Here is a 26,061-nt window from a genome sequence, read left to right as displayed (position 1 = left end):
ATGTAGCCATGGTAAATAACATTTAAGTACGTACCCACAAGGGGCGTAGCAGCACTCACACTTTGGTGTGGCAAGACTCTACGCAGTTGATTTGAACTAGTACCTGGAACAAGGAAGCAACGGCGGAAGCTATGATGTGAGTTTCATTTGCAGCGTGATCGAGTTTGACGTGACCAGATTCGAAAGGAACATTGAATCATGGAGCCGGATATATGTGCATCTATGAATGGTTATTTTCCGCAATCACGGCAGGTGATGATTTGTGAAGAAACCACTAGGACGACATTGGGAAGAAGTCCTAGATGCTGATCATGCCAAAGTTACGAATGGGAAGACGTAACTGCAACACCAGATTGTGATTGAAGCCATTCAGCTAAAGTTTGCTACAGAAGGACACATTGGGTAGTAGCAAAGGACATGGCGAGAGAATTCTGCTGCTCTGGTATGAGCAGTGAACTTATTAGTACTAAAATTTGACAAGTGTGCCTTTTGACGAGTTACCCCTACTTTCGTCACACGTGTGCAAAAAGGAAAATGCGAGTAAAATTTGACCACAAATGCATTGGTTTGTTTAACAGATGCTTAAGGCGTAATTCGAGTACTTTTTGAAACTAAATTGGTATTGTGACTTAATGAGCAATTGTGAGAAGTTTTTGGTTTGGACAATGAAGTCTTGCATTAATGATTGATATAATAAATTGTGGCGCTCCACAATAGTGATTGTAATAATTAAAGCATCGATAAATGGGAGCTAGAAGAAGCAAGGTTGTATGTCACAAGAAGTAGTAGTTTGCTTAACGTAAAAGTTCCTCTCCCTTTACTAGCGGCACATTTTCCAAATTACCTTCAAAAAATCCCTATTGAGCATCTCAAGTAAATTCATGTTTCTTATGTATACATATATAATTGAAAGCAGTGCTTTTTCATCATAGTTTGATAATTATAATTGCGTAATATTGCAAGTTTAGGTTGACTTGTTTGCATTTTTTAGTTTCGCTGGACGAAACATGCGTCGAGTCCTGTCGTGATTTTCACTGACATAATGTATCGATGAACGTATGTGATATTGAAAAAGAATGCGCGATGAGTTTGAAAATAACATTGTTAGAAGTTTTGGCTGTTGTCATTAAACGTTCTGCCCATGTAAAATTGCGTATTAATGTTGTTATTGACACTTAATTTTGGAGAGTTATTCGTTAACCAATACTTCATAATTGTCAAAAGGTATAAACTGAGTCAATTTAGATATTTGGTGTCTGTATAGTAGCTGAGTAGTTACTTGTAGTTAGCATTGTGTTATGCATCTTGGAAGAGTGTAGAAAGAGTTTGAATGGTGTTTTGCCTCCTGCGTGATTGGGACGTTTCCCATGTTGTAGTGGTTGGCAGAATATTACGTTTAACACTGTTTATTTTTTGAACTTGTGGCCCAAGCATTGAAGTTCATGACGAGCTTTGAGGTGCTGCGTAACAACGCGGCATTAACCTCCACCATAATAATTTGTACGTTCTGCTACGTCTCAATTGAACAACATCCCAGCCTCTCCTTTTTTTTTTTTTTTGATCGTCCCAAGCAGAACGTTACAAATGTTGGATTACCATTGTGAAGGTTAAATTCTCATTCTTCGTTTTTAGAAATATGTTTATGCATGGCATACTATTTATTATCATGAATTGTTGCTTTATATTGTACCATAGGAACATTTCTTGAAATGACTTGGTACTGCATTGATCACTATTCTTTCTTCGTACTTTGCAGTTCTATTGAAACTACAATAAATGTGAACAGTAAAATTAAATAAAAATATAGACAATGTATTGTAAAAACAAAACCAAAATAAAGTATATCCATAATTTTCAAGTCAAGACGTATTTTTAATTAATGAAATTTACTTTCAGATTCCCTTCTAAATATTCCTGGACGAGAAGAAACTTGCATGGAGATGAAAGACACATTCATGTGGATAAAGATTTACATATTGACAGAACTTCATTTTCAAATAACACTTTGGAAGAGACTAGATATGATCCACAGTGCTCTGAAGAGTCTTCAGAAGGTGTTTCTATGAGGAAATACGACCCTAATTCAAAATTCGAAATTAATGAAGGAAAAAGTGCAGAATGCAAGAAGATCTTGCAGCAGAGAGATTATCTAATAAGTCACACGAGACTCCATACTGGCAAAAAACCATTCACATGTTCAATGTGCAATAATACATTTACACGTGAAGGAGATTTAAAAAGGCATTCAAAAATTCATACTGGAGAAAAGTCATTTCTATGTTCTACTTGTAAGAAATCATTTGCAAGGAAAGACTATCTGAAGAAGCATTTAAAAGTTCACAGTAGGGAAAAGACATTTCAGTGTTCAACATGCAACTAAGCATTTGCTAATAAAGAATATCTTTGAAAGCATTCAAAAAGTCACCCTGTAGAGAGATCATTTGTATGTTCAACGTGCAACATCTCATTTCCTGATAAGGAATATCGTAAATCCATTCAAGAATTCACATTATACAGAAACTATTTGAATGTTCAACATGCAAAAGAGAATTTTCTAAGAAGAGTCATCTTGAAAATCATTCAAAAATTCACACTGGTGAGAAACCGTTTGTATGTTTAACATGCAATAAAACATTTGCAATCAGGAGTAATCTATATCTACATTCAAAAATTCACAGTTGTGAAAAGGAATTTATTTGCTCAACATGCAACAAACAATTTACAAAAAAGGATCATCTATAAAGCATTCTACGGTTCACACTGGAGACTAAATATTCATATGCCCAACATGTAATAAAGCATTTTCAAGGAAAGCCCTTCATAAACATTTAAAAATTCACACAAGGGAAAGTCATTTTTATGTATCAAATGTGACAAAGCATTTGCGAGGAAAGATAGTCTTGAATATCACTTGAAACAATTACATTAGGTGAAACTATCCACATATTAAAAAGAAAGTTAATATCACCTCTTCACTACACAGAATCTTCCATGTGTGTATAGACATTATACAGGGTGTACATGATCAACCTCCGGGATTTCAACGCAACGTTAAATGTTTTTTTTGTTAAATGTTTGTGAAAATGGCATCTTTACAAGAGAAAGCACATGCTGTGGTATTGTTTGCGGAGTCAAAATCAATTGTTACGGTGCAGTGTAAGTTTCGGCGTATCTTTAACAAGACGGCACCAACGGACGAGATCATCAGAGCATGGTACAGAAGTTTTCTGGGAATGGAGAGTGTGTTGAAGATGCCAGGGAGACAGTTGAGCAATTTCGTCCACAGTGCACGGAAGTCGATCAGGCAAGCCGCAAGAGAACTGCAAATGCCTCCTTCAACAGTTCATAAAGTGCTAGTTCTTCCTCTGAGGTATGTTAAGGATGCAGTTTACTCAACAAAGGTGTCAAACGTAAATGCTTTGCGTGACTGAATTGTTGCTACCATTGATACCATCCCTGATGACATGTTGCAGTGCACGTGGCATGAAGTGGAATACCTACTGGACATTCTTCGCTTACTAAAGGTGCTCGCATAGTAGTGTGGTAATTTTTTGTAAGAAACTTTTTGAGTTGCTCTTTGCAATAAAATTACCAAAAAATGTGCAGCTGTGTTCGTTTTAATTTCCCATCACTTTAAAATTCTGGAAATTCATTGTGTGCACCCAGTATATATGAATATGTATGTGTATATATATATGTATATATATTTCAAGGACATAGACATATAAACAGTTTGATTTGACTTATTTTATTCTATGGTCCTATCTTTATTGAGATTTAAATTATAGTTACCCTAACGTTTATTTGTTGTTTTTTTTTGTATGGCACATGTGTGTGTACTGTATGATACTTAATCCTTTGGTTTCGGAAGTTGATGACACGTTTGTTCTATGAAATGAAAAAAAAAAAGATTTAAACGTAAACATGAAAGTTATGAATAGAGCTTTGTTTTCCTGCTGCATTTATTGATAAAATTTTTCTTGAGATACATTTTTTATGTTGTTGCTAATGTTTTAGAAGCTTTTTGATTTTGCCTAAATTGTACCCAACTCAATGGTGGAGCGTAGAGTTGTTAGCAGGGTAGGCACAAAAGTGTGATAATATCCATTAGTTGCTTGAATCTGTAAAAAGGGGGGGGGGATGTCTTGGAGAGTCGTTTAATGTCTCTCCAAGTCGCTTCTATACTTGACAGTGGCGTGACATTTTTAAAAGTGTTGTTATCGGCCATCAGTACAACAGTTATGTCTGTTAGACATTCTCCTCCCACCCACCAGATGTCATCGATCTAGATTTTTGTTTGTTGTGTTTTTTTTGTTTTTTTTGTGAACCCCTGAATGATTTATTTACACACATCTAGAAAGAACTACCAATCATGAGACATCGCAAAAACCCAACGAGTAGTGGTTGAACCCTGTTGTCAATTTTTCATCGATTGTTTTCTGAATTTATTTTGCAATTGAGGTGAAAGGAGGAAGAAGAACCCCATAAATTTTGGGTCAGTATGACGTTTGTGCCGTGAGCAGACGACAGAATTCTGCACTTTCAGCAACTACGAACTAATGTTGCCAACTTAGTGTTTTGGAGCAAGACTTCCTCGCACCGAGGTAAACACCACTGTTATTTGTTGTCTAACCAAAGGAATCATTGCAGTTAAATGCAGCCTTGGCTTTGCAGATAAATGAATTTCTGACACCTGTAAGTAAACATAATTAAAAAATTAGGTTATTTTCATCTCATTTGTTCTGCTCTAGGTTAATCCTCACAATGAGAATGTATGGAAAATGAAATTGATCAATTAAAGAGGATCGAGAAACATTGACGTGACCACAATCAGGTCACCTGGCTTCGTAACTTGTTAGGATGACCACTACGGGGCGGAAGCGTTCAAGGAAAGACAAAGGTAAAGGTGACCTCTCTCATGCAGTGTGAATACTTTGCATTGTAGTTTGTTTTGCCCCTCATCTGAGTAGATACCTTTACATGATAATATAACATAGGGTCCTTGTTTGGGGCCCTTCTATGATGGCAACACGTCAGGTTACTATATAGGAATTGTAGCTTTCCTGGGGACGTGATTCGAACAAGTGTTCTTGGGTTACCAGCCAGGTTAAGTCTATGTTGGCTTCCAACGTTTCGAGAAACCGAGAACACTTGTTCGAAGGTTACTATATAACACATACACAGGTTATAATAAATGTAGTTGCTTGAGATAGAATCCCAATTTTGAGGTGTGATTTAGCTCTTTTCTGCCAATTCAATGTGGCAACACTATCACTTGTTCCACCAGACCTGAATTGGACATGGTCCGCGTGAATAACCCCATTACACTCCTTGTCCTAAACCCAAAAAAGTCTTCCCTTGAATTGTACTCTCAAGGCCCTATTCTCTTCTTATATCTTCAGGGTAAACGGAACGGCCTACCTCTTTGCTTGTGTCGGCTGCATAAAAATGTCTACTTGACGACAGTGTTAATGCATTAAATAACGTTTCAATAACTTCTTAAATTTTTTAAATTTTGCTGCCACTTGCCATGTTACTTGCAAAGGAAAATTTTAATAATAAAGTTGAAAACATTTTAGAAATATTACATTGTTAAAGTGTTATAAGAAAGAAATATGAAAGAAGAAAAGTGGGTCCTACCTTACCGATGATTAAATCTTCACTCAATTGTTCTTGCATTTCAGTCCAATCAGGCACTTTCTTGCATAAATCTAATCGCTGCACACGACACGAATCCCAAACAAAGCTCTACCACCATGAACTTCGCGCTCGCGAGTCTCGTTGCGTTATAGCATCATGGACAGGGCACGTTTTCACAGACTGCGAACAAGTGAGCGAATCCCCATTCACGATAACAATAAATCCAGTGAAAGTAAAACTACTTTGTAAATATAAGTCGTAACTAGCATTTTAATTTACATTATTTGGTATGAACACTTACTTTAGAAATATAAGTTTTTTCTTAGACTTTCTGTTTATGCTACGGTGTTGGGTGAATCAACAAGACCATCAGCACTCTGACCAGAAAACGAAGTCAGAACTACAGTACTCCGTAATTTTCGATTTCACTTAATCTTGAGAATGAAAGGAAGGAAGACCTTAGTTTCGTACAAAATATGGAGGAATGTACAATGAAATGAAATATCTCTGCATGAAAACAGGCTAATGTTTATATAAAATGTTGGTACACCACAAATTTCAACCCTGGCAGAAATGCAGTGTTGCTGATATTCTATTCATCCTAGTGGGTAACGCCGTGAGGCTGGCCTCATGAACACATTTTAAGCATACGTACAGTACTCGTAAGATTAGGCTTCCGCTTCTTCGACCATACGAAAGAATGTGAAGAGAAGAGGCTCCAGCAGATGTGCCTCATTCCGTAGAAAGTTCATATACTGTACAGGGTTAGATTTGTTTTTGTAATTATCATAAATGAAAATCTCAAACCTTTGCATTACATATGTTTTGATGAAATAAGTAAAGACACTTTTAAAAGAGTAATGATGTGGGTAGGCCCGGCCTCCTGGCCTCATAGGACGCTTTGCCACTGACCCTACTGCCTATTTTTCATGTTAATGCCCTTATTTTTTACATTTTCGATAAAATTGTAGAATGTTTTTTAAAAATAGTACATTCTTTTTTCTTTCTTTCAAAAACGTTGTTATGGTGTTGCCAGAGTCTATTACAAAGCTGGAACAAAAGGGTGAAACTCTCCTTCTGTTTTAGATAAGGAATAACTTACACCACATGCCATCATTTCACTAAGTAATAAAGCAACATGGGGAAGGGAAATTCAAAAAAGGTGTAAAGATAAAAGACAATGCAGTGCCCTGTCACTCCTTCCTACTCCATTTCTGGCTGGCAACTGCATTGTATTTTATCTTTTTATCCTGTTTTTAACTTTTTAACCTTTTTTACTTACCTTCCCCATGTTTTAAACCTTGACTAGTCTTGTCCATCTCCCGAGGAAGCCACATGATGTGGTGAAAGCTAGAGAGCAAAGCAAGTACATGCCAAAAACTGGACTTGATTACTTAGTCTCCATTTTATTATTTATTTATTACCATGTCTGAATCAAAATAAATTTCATATTGAGTTTGGAGTGCAGTTGCATTACATTTTCTGAAAAAGGAAGATAAGCTTCCCTACTCAACCCTCTTTTTTGCAGGCTTAGATAATCTGCTCAGCCATCTCATGGGACAATTGTATTTGTATTTTTGTGTCGCTTTTCTGCCACTTTTCTCTAATTGTGATGATGATGGTGATGACTACACAATATTCATGAAGGGATGCTCACAAAGAACAGTCATGGGTACCCTACTCTCAGTTTGCTATCCTCTGTTGGTACTGAAGTGCAATGTTTGTCAAATGTATGAATTATGGACTTCCCTTTTTCAGGGTGGGCAAATGAGGTGTGAACATTAGTACAGTGGAACCTCGATTTTACGTTCTTCAGGGAACCAGCTGAAAAACTTAAAATGTGGAATATTTTATAACATTTTGCTATGTTCGGACCATCACGATTGAATGTATTATGCAGGAAAATGTAAAATGAAAAAAAATTACAAAAACAATGAAAATGAAATCGGGGTTCCACTCTATTAATATTAAAAGGAACTAATTGTTTATAATACAAAGTAAGATACATTGGATTTTAATCTTTAAATTAACATCTCTGTGAATTTGAAATTTCCCTTTTTATAACAGTAAATTCTTAATATTCAGTTAAGGTAGTACCAATACTTCATGAGAAACAAGCAGATCTCAAAGTAGATAATACAGAATACCCTTGCAAGTTGAAAATTGGTCACTTTTGTTCAATTAATTTGAATGCGGTGTCAATTCAGTACAATTTTTCCAAGTAGTGAACAAGATGCAACATGAGAGTGAAAATACATATTCCATATACCATGTCTTTGACTTTTATATTGAAAGATTGGCACAAATCGTTAAGTTTAATTCAGTGATGAATGGCATAATAATAATAATAATTTTTTAAAAAAAGACACCTTATTAACCAAACATGGTACGTAGGAGCTCAATATTTTGAAGCAACAGAAAACTAAACTTCCAAAACATTTTTTTACATGTTTCACTTGAGACACGTGTAATATCCAATTGATATTCATCTTCTTTATGCAGTGCTTAGCATTTTTGCATTACTACTGCCTTTATCATTGTTAAATACAAGATTCGCTCTCACATTATTTGATTAAACTCATATTGTTTACAAACTTCAACTGTCTGAATTACAAGGGATTCACAACTCTTCCTGTAAAAAGTCCCCATTTAGATATTGGTTGCATTTTACCATGCATTGTATTATATTCAGGAGCATAACTAGGCTGGTGCAGCCGGGGCCCCCGAGGTAAAGGCCCGAAGACTGTAATTTTCCTTACTTGTGTTTTTGTTATCCAAAAATTCAAGGCTACAAGTACATGTTTTCTTTATTTCAACTTTACGTATTACTACTTCTCACCAAATGCTAATAATATAAAGGGTGTATGTAATTCCAATGTATCCAAATTTCTATTTCAATTAAGTTGAGTGGCATATATATTTAAAATACGAGGGGATATCAAAAAGTAATTGAGTAAATTTTTTACAGCCAAATGGAAATGTATTCACAAAAACTTAAATATACATTTGGAAGTACATGTATTTCACCACCTTTCCACGATATGGCAGGTGTGTGCACCTCACACATGCCGAGAGTTGTTTCAATTGTTTCAAAATGGCAGCTATGCTCGAGACATTCGACACAGTTGAGCTGCGGAGTGTGATTCGGTTTCTGTTTTCAAAGGGACAGAAAGCACATGAAATTTATCGTGAGTTGTGTGAGTGTATGGTGACACGTGCATGGGAATTTTCCCATACCTTACCATATTGTACCACAGGAGCATTTTCTAAAATCACTTGGTACTGCAATGATTACTGTTCTTACTAGTTTTCATTTCTTCCATTAAAACTACCATAAATGTGAACAGTAAAATTTAATGAAAATAAGACTAAAAATAAAACCAAATGAAGTATATTTACAATTTTCAAGTCGAAACATTGTTTTTTTTAATGAATGAAATTTACTTTCAGGTCCCCTTTGAAATATTCCTGGATGGAAAGAAACTTGCATCAAGATGAGGAACACATTTATTTGGATGAATATTTACACATTGATGGAACTCCTTCACTTTCAAACAACACTTCAGAACAGACTACAATTGATCCCCAGTGCTCTGAAGAATCTTCAGAAGGTGTTTTTGTGAGGAGAGACTACCCTAATTCAAAATTCGAAATTAAGGAAGGAAGTGCATTTAAGTTTTTAGCCGACAAAGATTTTTTCTCATGCACAGAATGCACGAAGATATTTGGGCGGAGAGATTACCTTACAATTCACATGAGACTTCATACTGGGAAAAAACCATTCACATGTTCAACGTGTAATAAAGCATTTACACGCAAAGGAGATTTAAGAAGGCATTCAAAAATTCATACTGGAGAAAAGCCATTTTTATGTTCTACTTGTAAGAAAGCATTTGCAAGGAATGACGATCTCAAGAAGCATTTAACAGTTCACAGTAGGGAAAATACATTATTCAAATGTGCAACGTGCAACCAAGCATTTGCAAGGAAAGATGAACTTAAGAAGCATTTAACAGTTCACAGTAGGGAGAATACATTCAAATGTTCAACATCCAACGAAGTATTTGCTAGGAAAGATGATCTTCAAAAGCATTCGGAAAGTCACTCTAGAGAGAGATCATTTGTATGCTCAGTATGCAACATCTCATTTCCTGATAAGGAATATCTTAAAATACATTCAAGAATTCACATTATACAGAAACGATTTGAATGTTCAACATGTCAAAGAGAATTTTCTAAGAAGAGTCAGCTTGAAAATCATTCAAAAATTCACACTGGTGAGAAACCGTTTGTATGTGTAACTTGCAATAAAGCATTTGCGATCAGGAGTAATCTTTATCTACATTCAAAAATTCACAATTGTGAAAAGGAATTTATTTGTTCAACATGCAACAAACAATTTACAAGAAAGGATCATCTTTTAAAGCATTCTACGGTTCACACTGGGGAGAAAATATTCATATGCCCAACATGTAATAAAGCATTTGCAAGGAAAGAAGATCTTAAAAAACATTTAAAAATTCACACAAGGGAGAAGTCATTTTTATGTACCAAATGCAACAAAACATTTGCGAGGAAAGATAGTCTTCAATATCACCAGAAACATTCACATTAGATGAAACTAACCATGTATTCCGAGTAAGTTTTAATTCATCCCTTCACTACGCAGAACCTTCCTTGTGTGTGTATATTAGGGTGCCAAGGAAATGCATGGTAAAAAATAAATATATATTTTTTGTGAGTCTTACCCCCTAAATTTTTTCCTTTTGACCTAAAAATAAGATAAATGCCTTTTTCTTCAAAATTTTTTAATATTTACAGGTCCCTCAAAAGCATTGAACTTTATAATTATTACCAGAAAAAGTGCTGTAAATGAAATTTGACGAAAAGAGGGAACTGCTTGTGATTTTTTAAATATAGTTCAAAAGTTTCTATATGATACAGTTCAATAATTAAAATATCCAATTTTATGTTTTTAATAAATTATCAAAGTTTCTCTTCTCTGAAATGGCAGCACAGTGCTTTCAAAATGGCTACCGTCCACAATCACGTTTTTGTTTTAGGTTTTATTTCCAATGATTTGATAATTTTAGAAGATAAAGCACCAAGACATTTTAGAAGATAAACATTTTAAAAGATAAAGAGTATGAAGACTTTTTTGAAGATGAGGACATTTTAGAAGATAAAGAGTATAAAGACTTTTTAGAAGATAAGGACATTTTAGAAGGTAAAGACAATAGAAATGAACAAATCTTACACAATTTTTTGTTTTATTTAAACAATATTTGTAAAGGATATTGATAAAGTTACCTTTGTTTTATGTTCGATGATAACTAATTAACTACGCAATATGTATATTTGGATAAGTTACTTTTGAAATGAATTATGAAAGAAAACTAACCCTAAAAAAATATCACTTATTTAGTGAATGAGAGAATATTTAAAATTTTTGAACACGTTTTGAATTTATAATCAGGATCTATATTTTTAACATATTTATACGCTGTTACAAATTATAAATGCAATAATTAGGTGCGTTTTTGCTTTCAGGTAGATAGCTGCCATGACTTCACAAATTGGAAAAGACCGTGGAATTTGGTTGATTGGTGGCACTATAGATTTAATTACAGGATGCAAATTGCCATCAAATAGACAAATTTTAGCAAGATTCTTTCATTCTCACACAAATGAAAAGCAGACCATTCAAGAAAGTGCTAGGAGGACAACGATGGAGCTTCTAGAATTGTGGGAAAAGGCGAGAATACCTACTCGTCAAGAATACAATATCATTGTGAAAATTAAAAATTTATATGGACAATGGCAAACATTACAGAAAAATGCCAGTCGAAAAAGTGATACACAGAAACATAAAGAAGAAGCATTTACAGAAGCTTTGGATGATTTGTTTGATGTTGCCCATGCTGATGCCATGAGTCTCATAAAGATCAAGGAAGACAAAATGTTCTTGGAAGCACAGCGAGAAAAAGGAAGGAGGGGAAGTATGGGGCCGGTTGACATAAAGTTAGCCAGACAGGAAGAACGGCGTCATAAGCAAGAATCTTTACAAGATTTAAGAAAGCGCAAAGAAGAGCAGAGAAAGAAGGAGTTGGTGACAACTGATGTTGAAGTGCTTAGTGGCAGCAGTGAGACTGAAAACGATAGTTCATCAGATGATATGGTACCAGTTTTTAGTGCTTCAGCTGAAGATGTCTCACATTCTAAAAAGCAACGCGTGACTAATTTCTTTACTCCAGAGCTGGGCGCTGCTCTGGATCGTACAAAGGTAAGCGACAGAAATGCTACCTATATTTTGGCTGCTGCTGCAAAATCTCTAGGTCACAATCCTGCTGAACTAACTTTAAATAAAGAATCCTGTAGACAGTTTCGAAGACGAAACAGAGAGAACATTGCTACTCAAATCAAAAAGACTTTCTCACCAGACACACTATTGACTGTTCACTGGGATACCAAGCTATTACCCTCTTTGGAAATTCCTCAGTGTGGGGGTTCTGCTAAATCTGTAGACAGAATTGCAGTGCTTGTCTCTGGATGTGGTTTAATGAAATTGCTAGCTGTCCCATCATTACAAAATGGTACTGGTGAAGCGCAGGCATTCGCAGTGTATAACGCACTAAGAGATTGGAACTTGACTGATTCTGTTTGTAGTATGTCATTCGATACTACTGCAAGTAATACAGGGAGCAAAAGTGGCGCATGTGTATTGCTTGAGCAGAAGATGAATAAAAAATTGTTATCTTTGGCATGCAGACATTATATTCATGAACTTAGCATTGCAAGAGTATTTGAAACATTATTTGAGACCGGTGGAGGTCCGCAAATAAAACTGTTTCAGAGATTTTCATCGGTGTGGAACATTATCAATGTAGAGGCCTATGAAAGCAGTATTAGTGATATAGAGCTAACTGTAAAATTGAATCCGATTAAAGATGACATTTTGACTTTTTTGAAAAACCAGTTGCACATACATCAACCCAGAGACGATTACAAAGAATTGTTGAATTTAGCAATTCTTTTCCTAGGCGACCTATCTAGTGCTGCTAATATTAATGCGCCAGGTGCCTACCATCGTGCAAGATGGATGGCAAAACTCATTTATTGTTTTAAGATCTACCTGTTTCGCTCACAATTTCACCTTACAACCCGTGAACTTTCCCAACTTCGGCAGTTTAATCTGTTCGTTGTGTCCATATATTTGAAGGTGTGGTTTACTTGTCCTTGTGCAGCTTCTGCTCCACAACAAGATCTGGAACTGTTGCAAAAATTAGTTGAATACCGGATTACAAATAAAGCTGTAGCTAATGCAGCACTGAAAAGTTTCCTGCATCAACTTTGGTATTTAAGCGAACACCTAGTAGGTTTGGCATTCTTTGATGATAATGTGTCAGTGGAGAACAAAATTCTGATGGTCAGTGCTCTTTCACGAGATGAAAAAAACGAACCTGCTAAGAGAATCAACCTTGACATTGACAATTGTGACATTTCTTCAAAGCGATTATCTGATTTCGTTACTGTGAACACAAGACATATTTTTGTTGCACTTGATATATCGCAGGACTTTCTTCGAGAGCATCCATCCAAGTGGACATCACTTAATAGCTATTTGGTTGCTCAAGTCAGAGTTAAATCACTTAAGGTGGTGAATGACGCTGCAGAGCGTGGAATTTCACTAATTCAGGAATTCAATCCTATACTAACAAATCAGGAGGAACAGAAACAATTTCTACTGCAGGTTGTGGAAAAGCACCGGCGTGAATTTCCCGAACCTAAGAAGTCGAAACTCGTAGAAAGTGTAACTGCAACAAGTTCCATTGAACATTGAGTTGATGGCTACAAAAAGTTTTGTAATTCACTTACTGACTCTTTACAGTACTTTTTGCTTCAGAAATACTACATTTATGGCTATTAATAACTAGTTTTCACACGTTTTTGTCATGTAAATAAATTTCCCTAAAATTAGTTAATGTAATAAATTTCAAATGCTTTGAGGAAGTGGTAAATATAATTTTTATGTCCTAATATTTTTGGTAGATAATTACTATGCCAAAAGGAACATTTTTGAGGGGTAAGACTTTAAAATTTTTAAACTTCGTTTTTCCTTGGCACCCTAGTGTATATAAACTGTTATTATAATATTTGAATGTTGATTTTTGACTTATTTTATTCTGTGGTCTTATCTTTATTGAGATTCACATTACAGCTTTAAAATATATTTACCCTCAAAACCTTCTTCTTATTAATGCTACATGTGTGTACTATATGATCCTTACTCCACAAGTGTGACTAATTGCTTTCGGTAATTGACGACACATTTGTTCTATGAAATGAAAAAAAATGATTTAAATGTAAACGTCAGTAAGTTACGAATTTCATTTTTAGAGTATTTGAAAAAGGACATTTTGAGGTTAAACTACCAAAGGTGAGGAAAAGGACAAAAGTAGTTACTTTCTGCAGTCTGCTCTTCTCCGTATTGATGTTAGGCTATAATGACTGAAGAAGATGCCTGCATTCCCTTTTTGTCCTTGCATTTTCACTTCATGGTTAAAGATGAAATTTCAGTTCTGGAATTTTTGAAGAAAATAGAACTGCATGAATTGACAATGAAGGTTCAAAATGCAGTAAAGAAATCTCAAAAGAGGTAAAAATGTAATAATACAAAGTTTCAAAAAGGGAAACATTGGTTTCCGGTTGTAACTGAAGGGAAAAGGAGTACTATTATTTTTTGCATATTGTGTTGTCCTGAGAATAAGTATATTCCAGCTTCCTGGTATATACTGAAATATGCAATACCTGACACAACTTACTGTTAAATGCCCATCAATTCTCATAAATATTTGAGTACTACTAACCAATATATACATTTTTTTATGGCTTGGTACCTGTTGCACAAGATGGTAGAAGGTTAAGTAAATTACTGTTGATAATGTTCTTGGATTTTTTATTTTATCCATAAATTTGCTATATTGTTGATAATGATCTGTGATGTAGTCCAGTTTGCTTATGATTTTTGAATCACATTAACTTTTATCTAAGTAGTTGAGACTTCAATACATGTTTGCATTGTACCAGGTGGCCCATAAGTCAGTTGGCACTACCAGTTATGAGACGCTCGTAAGAGTAGCATAGTAGTTACTTGACTAGAGCAGCAGTTGCCGTAATTCAATTGCGGTGTAAGGTGAATTTGCCGTGTGTGCTGTCGTAAGTGCTGGTTTGGTGATCATGTTCGTTGGTTGTGAAACAACAATGGATAGAAGAAAACTATCTACAGAACAGCGTGTTAGTGTACTGCAAATGTGGTGGCAAGAGAACCATAATTACAGTGCTGTTGTTGAGTTATTTGCAGAACGTTTTCCAAACATTGCACCTCCATCTAGGGAAGGTATTCAAAAACTGAATAAGAGATTGGAACAGACTGGGACAGTAGCGGAACTTCCCCGTTCAAGTAGAATCGGTTACAACAGAATAGAATTTGCATGTAGTTGCGCAATGTTTATGTGCAGTCACCAATGAAATCAACAAGACAAGCGTCCAGGGAGTACGGCATAGCTCGAACAAGCCTACAAAGGATAATGAAAATGTTGACATTGTTACCATATAAGCCTACTTTACTCCAACGCCTAAATGACGATGATCCTGATAGGTGTACAGAATTCTGCGAGTGGTATCTAATACGACAAGAAGCTGTTCCAGACTTTTACAAAACCATTCTGTGGAGTAACGAGTATAGCACTACTGAGTGTAATATACAAAGTGCTTGCAAAGATCCTAGCGGGAAGATTGTCACCACTCACTGAAGGAATAATAGGGTATTATCTGTGTGGTTTTAGACCAAACAGATCCACTACGGATCAAATCTTCATGGTTAGGCAGATAGAGGAGAAATGTTATGAATATAACATTAATATTCATCAGTTATTTATAGACTTTAAGCAGGCATATGACAGTATCATGCGAGGAAAATTATATGAGGCAATGAAAAAGCTAGGGATCCTAAGCAAGCTAATAAGATTAATCAGAACGACTCTAAGGGAGCATTCACACCGAAGAAACACGAAACACGTGTCGCTTGGAAGCCAACACTCAGTAATCAATGCAACCTTTCGAACTGAAGAGACACGGCAAGATGCACGTGTCGTGTGTCGCTTACGTGCCTCTCGGACTGTGCCGTTTTCTCAATACCATGCTTCGTGTTGCTTCAGTTTGTTGTTCGCGCATGCGAAGCGAATGCTTCATTACAACGAGCTGTATTTAGACTCTAGAAGAGAGCCCTACTGGCATTATGTTTGATCCTCTAATTTGTTGATATAATAAAGTATCGATATGTACAATGTTTTAAGATTTAAACACAACGTTCATTTCACTTTATCGAGTTTTTTAATGCAGTTATCTATCGGCTGTAATTGAAAATGTCAGCTTATGGAAGCGCTTTAGTCCAAAATATATTAGTCAACATGGTAAAGTACTCTGGTGCATTGTTTTTCAACCGCTGGGCCGCGACCCAATACCGTGCCCTCGTATCAACTATACTGAGCACCGAAATGTTTTGCTGAAACTGGTTGATAACTATCATAATCCCAATATCATATTTGAGTTGTGAGTTTTTGTTTTTTAATTCCATTTTATGCACAAATAGAGTAATCAGAACTGGATCTGCTCGGTTATCTAACCCGGGATCACTTAATTACAATGAGACGACGTTACCATTTTGTCTTCCATATTTTTATATTTGTCAACAATCCTACACACGTAATCAAACTATTATTACTCTTATGATTATGCTAGAATTTATTTATCAATATTTAATTTCATAGGTACATGTTAATTCATGCATAAAATCTTAAATACTGTAAAGATTTGCGAGTAAAATTCTTCGGCTAAGGGCATTGACTTAAAAAAAAAATACCGTGACATGGTTTCACAAAGGTTGAGAACCAGTTCTCTAGTGTTTAGGTATTCGCTTTATTCAGGCTGAAAAGTCTAGCGTACACAGTTTGAGGTCAGTGCATATTATTTCTCAGTTTTCTCGTGCAAAACATGCCTCTTCCAAGTTTCAATAACTTGCACAAATTTTACAATGCAATTTAAATGTCACAATGTATCTTGTTACGTTATTTTCGGGTGACTAATAAACTGATTAATGCAATTATATCGGTACCATCATGCAAACTGAGCAAAGAAACCAGTGTCACTTGCCCCGTGCATCTTCTCTCTTCGGTGTGAATTCTCCATAAGGGGTACTAAATGCAAGGTGAAGATTGAAGGAGAGCTCACAAGGGAATTTGCATTGAACCAAGGTTTGAGACAAGGAGACGATATTATTCAATCTTAGAAAAGATCATGAGAAGAGTGGGTCAAGGGAGTAACCCAGGAGGGACTCTCTTCAACAGAGCCAAAATCTAGCCTATGCTGATATGATGACACAAAGACTGCAAGAATTGAAGGAAGGGCTGGAAAGATTGGAGAATACAGCTAGCGAGATGGGGTTCCAAATAAATCAAACCAAGACTAAATACATCTCAGGGCAAAATAAGGAATTCAGGGAAGGCCAACAAATACAACTTAATGGAGGCACTTACGAAAAATGTAAAATTTTTAATATCTTGGAACATTAGTTACCATGGATAATAATATTAAGGAGGAAATAAAAGCAAGAATTGCAGCTGGTAATCGAAGTTATTTCTCACTGTTAAGAGTTTTCAAATCTCGCAGCCTGAGTAGAAATTTGAAAATCAAAGTATATCAGGTAGTGGTAAAGCCAGTGGTGACATATGGAGCAGAGACATGGATTTTGGCGCAAGTAGATAAAGAACTTTTGCGAAGATGGGAAAGAAGGATACTGAGGAAAATATACGGGCCAGTAAATGAGAATGGACAGTGGCAAATAAGGAGAAATGATGAAATTAGAGCACACTATAAAAAGCCAAATATAGTTTCCAATATAAGATGCATGAGCGGTTATGAAGGTCTATAAAGGGAGACCAGGAGGGAGAAGATTAAGAGGAAGGCCAAGGAAAAGATGGTTGGAGGATGTTAAGGAGGACCTTAGGAGGATGGGAGGAAGACGGTGGAGAAGTCAAACAGAAGACAGAAGACAGTGAGAGAGGCCAAGGCCCTTTAGGGGCTGTAGCAGCCAAGGAGTAAGTAAGTATTCTGTGGTGTGACGAAGCTACTTTTAAGCTGAATGGTACAGTGAATAGGCACAACTGTGTTTACTGGGATACTGCAAATCCACATGTGGTGATGGAGACAGATTTAAACTCTCCTGGGGTCACTGTTTGGGCAGGGATCTTTGCCGGTGGGATCATCCGACCCTACTTTTTTCATGCTAGTCACTGCTGAGGGTACCTAGAAATGCTTCACAAAGTGTTGTTAGAATTAGAAAACAGTCCACTTCTTGAACTCATGAAGCCTATTTGCGAAAAGTTAATATGGCAACAAGATGGGGCACCCCCCCCCCCTCACTATCGACTGCTTGTGAGAGACTTCTTGAATGATTCGTTTGAAGACTGGATTGGCAGACGGGGTCGTGTTGACTGGCCTCCACATTCACCAGATCTTACCCCGATGGACTTCTCGGTCTGAGGTATACTCAAAAATAAAGTTTACTCCGTAAAGATTTGTGATGTGGAACATTTGCAGGAACGCATTCAATCTGAATTTGAACACCTTCGAGCCCTGGACATTTGTGACAAAATTTGTGCTTCAGTGCGTGACAGATGTGAACTGTGCCTAGAAACTGATGGAAACCACTTTGAGCATTTGTTGTAGGTCATTTGGGCACTATCTTTGTCATGTTCTCAGTAAATGTATCACTTAGTTTATTTTGTTTGAACCGCTACAATAAATTGCAAATTTGTCAACTGACTAATGGGCCACCCTGTATTTTCCACTGTTATATTATCAGTTTTACCTATCAATAAACAGGTACTCTTTTAACATTGCACAATCTCTTGTACTCCAGCTGATGTGTGCAAGTCTTTTAGTGAAACGGAAACTTTTAATGATGTAATGCAATGTGTGTACATATCCCACAATTTGTGATGCATTGTAAAACTTGTTCCAATGAATATTTTGTACTAGCATTTTTTAAATTGTTTAAATTAAATACTGTTATAGTTGAAAAACTTCTTTTTTATTTTTGTGATTTGGTATTTATATACCTTCCGGAGCTTGACAAAGTTTATATACATAATTTTTGTATTGTATATAACTTTTTATTGATATTAATTTTAACCAAAAATATATATTCAAAACTTAGACATGCTCTTTGGGTAGTTTTTTAACCAGGATATCATGAGGTTTAAAACACATCAAGGCTTCTAACTTCAAAATTGTTTTTAATCAATTAAATCTATTTCCAGGTGCACATGGAAAAACTCTGGCATTGGAGGCATATTGAATCAAGGATATGTGCATTTTGTCAAAGATTCACATCTCACAGAAGCTTCTTCAAAACCACAGTGCACAAAAGGTGGTTCTGTTGGGACACATGATCTACCTAAGCTCAAGTTAGATATTAAGAAAGGAAGGAATGTTAAGCCTTTCCCATCGAAATATAAATTATGTTGCCCTGAATGTAAGAAAACCTTTACTCGGAGAAATCATCTGGAGACTCACATGAGAACTCATACAGGAGAGAAGCCATTTGTGTGTGGAACATGCAACAAAGCTTTCACACAGAAGGGGACCTTAATGAGACATATAAAATACCACACTCGAGAAAAGCCATTTGTTTGTTCATCATGTGACAAGGCATTTACGCAAAGGGGAGATCTTTTGAAACATGCAATAATCCACACTGGAGTGAAACCGTATCCATGTCCAGTATGCAAGAGGCCATTCAATCTACTGTCAAATTTACAAAGACACGTAGGAGTGCATGATTTAAAACCTTACCTGTGCACGTTGTGTTCGAGGCCTTTCGCTACAGAAGAAGAACTAAATAAACATTCTCTTCTGCCACATTTGTGATAAGGAATAATAGGTTTTGAACAATATACGAGATGGAATTTTTCGCTTGAAATTTGCAAGTGTTAGGCACACATAAAGTAAAACACTTCATTTGTCACTTTACTGTTTACATTATTTTGTTGGTTTTTCTTTTAATTGTAATGGAAGGTTCCTTAATTAAAGCACCCAAATAAATTATGTGGAACATATTACAATGGTGCATTTTACTATCAATTCAAAAAAAATAATAATAATAATTGAAATTATGTGGATTTTTGACTTATTTTATTCTATGGTCTTATCTTTATTGAGATTGAAATTAAGATTTCACATTACAGCTTTAAAATATATTTACCCTCAAGATATTTTTTTTAATGCTCCATGTGTGTACTATATGATCCTTAATCCACAAGTGTGAGTAATTGCTTTTGGTAATTGATGACACATTCTATGAAATGAAAAAAAAAGATTTAAACATGTAAACAGTAAGTTACGAATTTCATTTTTACGAGGGTCATTCGGAAAGTAACTTCCTTTTGGGTATAAAAGAAACAGCAGGACATTGTGAGAGTTTTAATTATATACAACTGAAAGAAAGAACTCTAAGCTATTTTTCTCCATAAGCACCATTTCTGTTGAGACACTTATCAAATCGGCGAACAAGGTTTACAATACCCATGTCAAAGAAATCTGCTGCCTGTGCATTCAGCCATAGAGTAACACTGTCCTTGTTGAAGCACTTTGCTCCTAGCCACTTCTTCATTATTGGAAAGAAGAGGTGATAATCACCGTACGGGACACTTTTGGAAAGACATCCGACAGTTTGGTAATCATGAACCGCAGATTGTCACGAATTTTGTCGTTCAGGTTGGAAGACTAGTCCATTTGTTACAATTGAAGGGTGTCCACTACTTGTCTCGTCGTGGATGTTCCTTCATTCATCCTTGAAAGCACGACACCATTGCTGAACATCACTGTCACTCACGATGTTCTCTCCATATATGGCACAAATCTCCCGATGAATTTCGTGAATTGACAATGAAGGTTCAAAATGCAGTAAAGAAATCTCAAAAGAGGTAAAAAATGTAACAGTTTTAAAAAGGGAAACATTGTTTTCCAGTTGTAACTGAAGGGAAAAGGAGTACTATTATCTTTAGCATGGTCTGCTGTCCTGAGAATAGGTAATTTCCAGCTTCCTTGTATATACTGAAATATGCAATACTTGACACAACTCTCTGCTAAATGCCCACCAATTCTAAAAATTTTTGAGTACTGTTAACCAATATATACATCTTTTTTATGACTTTGTACCTGTTGCAGAAGATGGTAGAAGGTTAAGTAAATTACTGTTGATAATGTTTCTTGGATTTATTTATTTCATTGAATCCATAAATTTGCTATGTTGTTGATAATTATCTGTGATGTAGTCCAGTTTGCTTATAATTCGAATCAAATTAACTTTTATCTAAGTAGCTGAGACTTCAATACATGTTTGCATTGTATTTTACACTTATATTATCAGTTTTACCTATCAATAACAATACTCTTTTAACATTGTACAATCTCTTGTACCTCAGCTGATGTGTGCAAGTGAAACTTTTAATGACGTAATGCAATGTGTGTACATATCCTACAATTTGTGATGCATTGTAAAACTTGTTCAAGTTTAAAATGAATAATTTGTACTAGATTTTTTAAAACTGTGTAAATTAAATTCTGTTATAGTTGAAAACCTCTTTTGATTTTTGTGATCTGGTATTTTTATACCTTCCGGAGCTTGACAAAGTTTATATATCATTTTTGTATTATTGTTACTGTATTATTTACCAGTCAACTTTTTATTGATATTAATTTTAACCAAAAATATATATTCAAAACTTTGACATGCTCTTTGGTTGATTTCTTAACCAGCATATCATAAGGTTTAAAACACATCAAGGCTTCTAACTTCAAAATTGTTTTTAATCAATTATATCTATTTCCAGGTGCACATGGAAAAACTCTGGCATTGGAGGCATATTGCATCAAGGATATGTGCATTTTGTCAAAGATTCACATCTCGTAGAACCTTCTTCACAACCACTGTGCACAAAAGGGGGTTCTGTTGGGACACATGATCTACCTAAGCTCAAGTTGGATATTAAGAAAGGAAAGAATTTTAAGCCTTTGCCATCGAAATTTATGTTATGTTGCCCTGAATGTAAGAAAACATTTACTCGAAGAAATCATCTTGAAACACACATGAGAACTCATACAGGAGAGAAGCCCTTTCCATGCCCAACATGCAACAGGGCATTTATTTCTAAAGCCGAAGTGAAAAGGCATTCAAGGACTCACACTGGGGAGAAGTTATATGCATGCTCAACATGCAGCAAATCATTTACAACGAGTCATTATCTTAAAGTACATTCATCAATTCACACTGGAGAGAAAAAATTTGAATGCTTAAAATGTAAGAAAAAATTTTCAAGAAAGGACCGTCTAAAAGTACATTTAAGAATTCACACCGGAGAGAAGAAATTTGAATGTCCAACATGCAATAAATTATTTGCGGAGAAGTGTTACCTTCAAAGGCATTCAGTTATCCACTCTGGTAAAAAGCCTTTTATATGTCCAACATGCAACAAAGGATTTCAAAGGAAGGCAGATCTGGAAAAGCATTCAGGAGTTCATGCTGAGGAGAGGGCATATGTTTGTTCAACGTGCAAGAAAGGATTCATAAGGAAAGATCGTCTTAAAAAGCATTTAACAGTTCACTCTGGATAGAAAGCATTTATTCGTTCAACATGTTACAAATGAGCAGTTCGGGAGTAAAACTTTATACAGTGAAACCCCGATTTTAAGTTTTTCAGGGGACCAAGCTGAAAAAACTTTAAATACAGGAAAATGTAAAATCTAGGAAAATTTTATAGCATTTTGCTATGTTGGAACCATCAAAATTAAATGTATGTGGGAAAATTTAAAATCCGGGAATGTAAAATCGGGGTTTCACTGTAACCCACAAACGTATGGAACTGAGAAAAATGCAAGTCAATGTTAGTCCATTATGTAGATCTTCATGTGTTTTGCCAGTTAATGACTACTAAATGGACTTTGTTCACTATGTGTGAGCAACAGGAGACTGTAACAACTGAACCAAATTTGAACAGTGTGTGGGTTATTAAGTTTTACTCCCGAGCTGCTCAAATCATTATCGAGCAGATATTGTCTCGAAAAAGCAGTCAGTATTCTGACTGCCTGGAACATAATTCTATACCCGACATTCAACTAAATATTTACATGGAAAGATAATCTTGCAGTTCATTTAAGCACCATCATAACTGTGAACTTGTAATAAGGAGATGGGGAGAGTGTTATGTAAATAAACCATACGTAAGATAAGCCACACGGTATTGTTATTGCCTGATTCTAACATCATGTAAGGAGTGTAACATATGTTAATAAATTGATCACCTAGGAAACAGATGACCACCTCAGCTGGAAAACAAATATGTAAAACATTTATTGATGAACTTTGAGGCATTTTGTTCTCGATTCGATCAAGCTCTCTGTAAGAATCTTTTTTCGTGCAACTACCAAGATCCTGAATACGCAGTTTAACAATTACTTATGTGAAATTTCCTATTTCCGCATTGCACAATTTAATGGATATTTCCGATTAATTTCGAAGAGACACTGTCTTCATTCACTAAGGGTATGCTCAGGGTAGCGACCGACCTGGAAAACTGGGAAAAGTCAGAGAATTTGAGTGGTCAAAAAAAGTCAGGGAAATGTCAGGGAATTTTGCCTTTAGTGACTTTTTTTATGCGATGGAATGAATGTGCCAGGCATTTGCTTTGAAAGATGTCATTATGTAGCGCTGCATGGGAACAGGAAATCTTGTTGCTAAATCTCGCCCTCAACTTTTAGGCCCCTTTTATGCACAACACAACCATAGCACCAGAACAGAAACCAGTGGGGAGGGAGAGAAATAATTTGAGGGGCAGACAAATTTGATAAGCCTCTAAATATCAGTGGAAAATGCATTGGATTATCATTTTTGTTGTCTGTATGGAAGTAGTAAGGGGACAGACCAGTCAACAGATAGAGAGTTGAGGGGGGAGGGGCATTACCACTGTGGCACTGTCCGATAGTTGTTGGACGTCATATAATGGTATTTTATCAGACATTCTTAAGGAACATGAAAACAACAAAAAGGGCACTATGCAACCTTGTCATTTGTTGAATGTCGTGGTACATGTCGGATGAACATTTAGGTTCCTTTGATGCATACGATTTTTGTCAGATATCGCCGCCTGACTAATGTTGAACTTCGACAAAATGTTCGCTACAACATGCGACAAAAATCACATGCATGGCATCCTTATGGAATTGATTTTTGTTGGATGTCTTCGGACTGCAACATCTGACAAAATGTCCATGCATAAACAGAGCCTTGTACATCCGAGTTTGTCTGGTGTGGTACAACATGTCATTGAACAAACTTTTTGGCTCCTTATATGCATGCTATTTTTGTCGAACGTAGCAGTTCGATACTTGTCATTCTGCGACATCCGACAAAAATCACATGCATTGCTCTCTCATGAATCCGGTGTTTCTTGGATGTTCCAGTATAACATTTTTTGTCGTTTCCGACGTTTGTCGGATGCAACATCCAACAAAAGTGGAGCCTTAGTCTGCTGCACCACTGCAAATATGCTGTTGGAATTTTATTACTCTTCTGGCTAACTTAATCTTATTCAATGTAGAAAAGCGTACAAAGGTTTTCTTTCATCATCCAGGTGTAATACAGGTTTTGCACAGGTTAGTTAACATTAGTTTCCAAGAAGAATCCAACAAATGTTGAATAATGTCATAAAAAAGTAAAACAGAAATCTGCATTGGTAAACGTCATATAAATTTGACAAGTGCATGATGCTCCCAACCTCGAGTTTTCTGCAACACTCGTATTGCAATTCACGCCACCCACCACCCCCTTCGGTCCTGTCTGTCTAAACTTGTTGAATGTCCAATGTTATGAAATAAAATTATAATAATAAATACGTAAAAATTTAATATCATAATTACTCGAATCATTCAGTCCTAAAAGTTCAGTCCTTTCTTCAGTTATTGACATTTCTATGCCAGACCTGCTAAATTTTCACTTTTCATCTACTGATTTAAACAAGGGGCATTCAGAAAGTAAGTTCCAATTAGTAGGGACCTTCATTTTTCGCAACGTGATCATAGTGAAAATGTGCGAAGTAGTGTTCATGAATGTGCAGTGATGTGTGGACACATTTTTCACCAGTTCGAAATAGTGAAATAACGAGAATTTGGCATAAAATGTGAATTGTTGGCATTTTTTGCGAATTTTAAAAATGTGCTTAAACAACGAAAAATACCTCGAAATCCTACTTTCTTGTCTCTTTTAGGCTTAAAGAAACAAAATGTGCCATATTTGTATATATAGAACACACAAGTTTTCCAACATTTTATCCAAGAGAAAACTATAATGCAAGTTGGTTGTACTTCGAATAATTCCGACAGCCACATTCAATCAAATATTTCCCAGGATTTTCTCAACTTCTATCAGAACAATTTGCACCACAGAGCAAAGTGGTGGGCTTCACACAGAAGCCGCATCATCAGCATTTGTTGCACAAGAAGTGATTTGAATCACCGAGCTAAGTGGTGCAATTTTGGTGGAGAACGAGTGCTCACCTACCTCCACAGGGGAGTCGTAACATCAGCATTTGTCGAGCGAGAAATAATGGAAAATAACTTCCTCAAAAATCGGTTCCAACATATCAAACTGTCACGAAAATACGTACACCACTTGACGTACAATTTAAAACATTAGTTTAAAAATACCATGAAGGTATAAATTTAGGTATATTTGCCACAATATGCGCTAAAATGAAAATGTGAATTTTGGGAAAAAATAATACTAAAAATAAATAGAGAAAGAAAGAAGGAATAACACCAATTTGGAAGAAAAATGAAAGATCAAGGTCCCTATCGATTAGGCATAAATAAAACAATAATATCAGTAGTAATTAAGACCATTAGTTACAGTGACTCCTAATCTAATTTTCGGCATAATTACTACTGTTGTTCTGGCATTGGTCGTAGCATAACACTAAATTTTGTTTTCCCATGGCATATGTGTCTGACAGCAAAAATTGGGACTATCTGTACTGCAGTGCTGCTGTCAAAACCTTGTCCTGTCAGAAATCTCTTCAGCTGAACAAATATATTAAAGTGGGTACATGTAAGGCCAGGGCTGTACAGGAAGTGGTCCAAGATATCTCACTTGAAATGATGTAAAATAGCCTGCCTGCACTCAGCTGTATGGGGTCGTGCACATTGGATTGGCCACTTATATGGCAATTTGAATGATGATGAGTTATATGTTTATATATATGCCTTGCAAGTGATTACTGGAGACATGTTATATGGAACATTTGTACC

General features: G+C 35.8%; 1 protein-coding gene across 4 annotated transcripts in view; it reads left to right on the top strand.

Moving 5' to 3' along the window:
- The window catches only part of LOC145989716 (uncharacterized), a 79,680-nt gene extending 58,408 nt beyond the window's left edge, over positions 1–21,272 (top strand). For 2 of the 4 annotated variants that reach the window (XM_083124976.1, XM_083124975.1), the window contains 2 exons: positions 9,091–10,278; positions 19,020–19,091. In XM_083124976.1, coding sequence (XP_082981102.1) covers positions 9,091–10,255 — 1,165 coding nt within the window. In that variant the 3' untranslated portion in view covers positions 10,256–10,278; positions 19,020–19,091. Of the gene's footprint in view, positions 1–1,896; positions 3,030–9,090; positions 10,279–19,019 lie in introns of those variants that run through there. The other 2 variants (XM_083124978.1, XM_083124979.1) reach the window with 2 other exon arrangements.
- The last annotated feature ends 4,789 nt before the right edge of the window (positions 21,273–26,061 follow it).

The sequence above is a fragment of the Lepisma saccharinum genome, chromosome 7 (assembly GCF_977018435.1).
Source record: "Lepisma saccharinum chromosome 7, izLepSacc3.1, whole genome shotgun sequence".
In the NCBI taxonomy this organism is placed as follows: domain Eukaryota; kingdom Metazoa; phylum Arthropoda; class Insecta; order Zygentoma; family Lepismatidae; genus Lepisma; species Lepisma saccharinum.
This window is presented reverse-complemented; position numbering and strand designations above follow the sequence as displayed.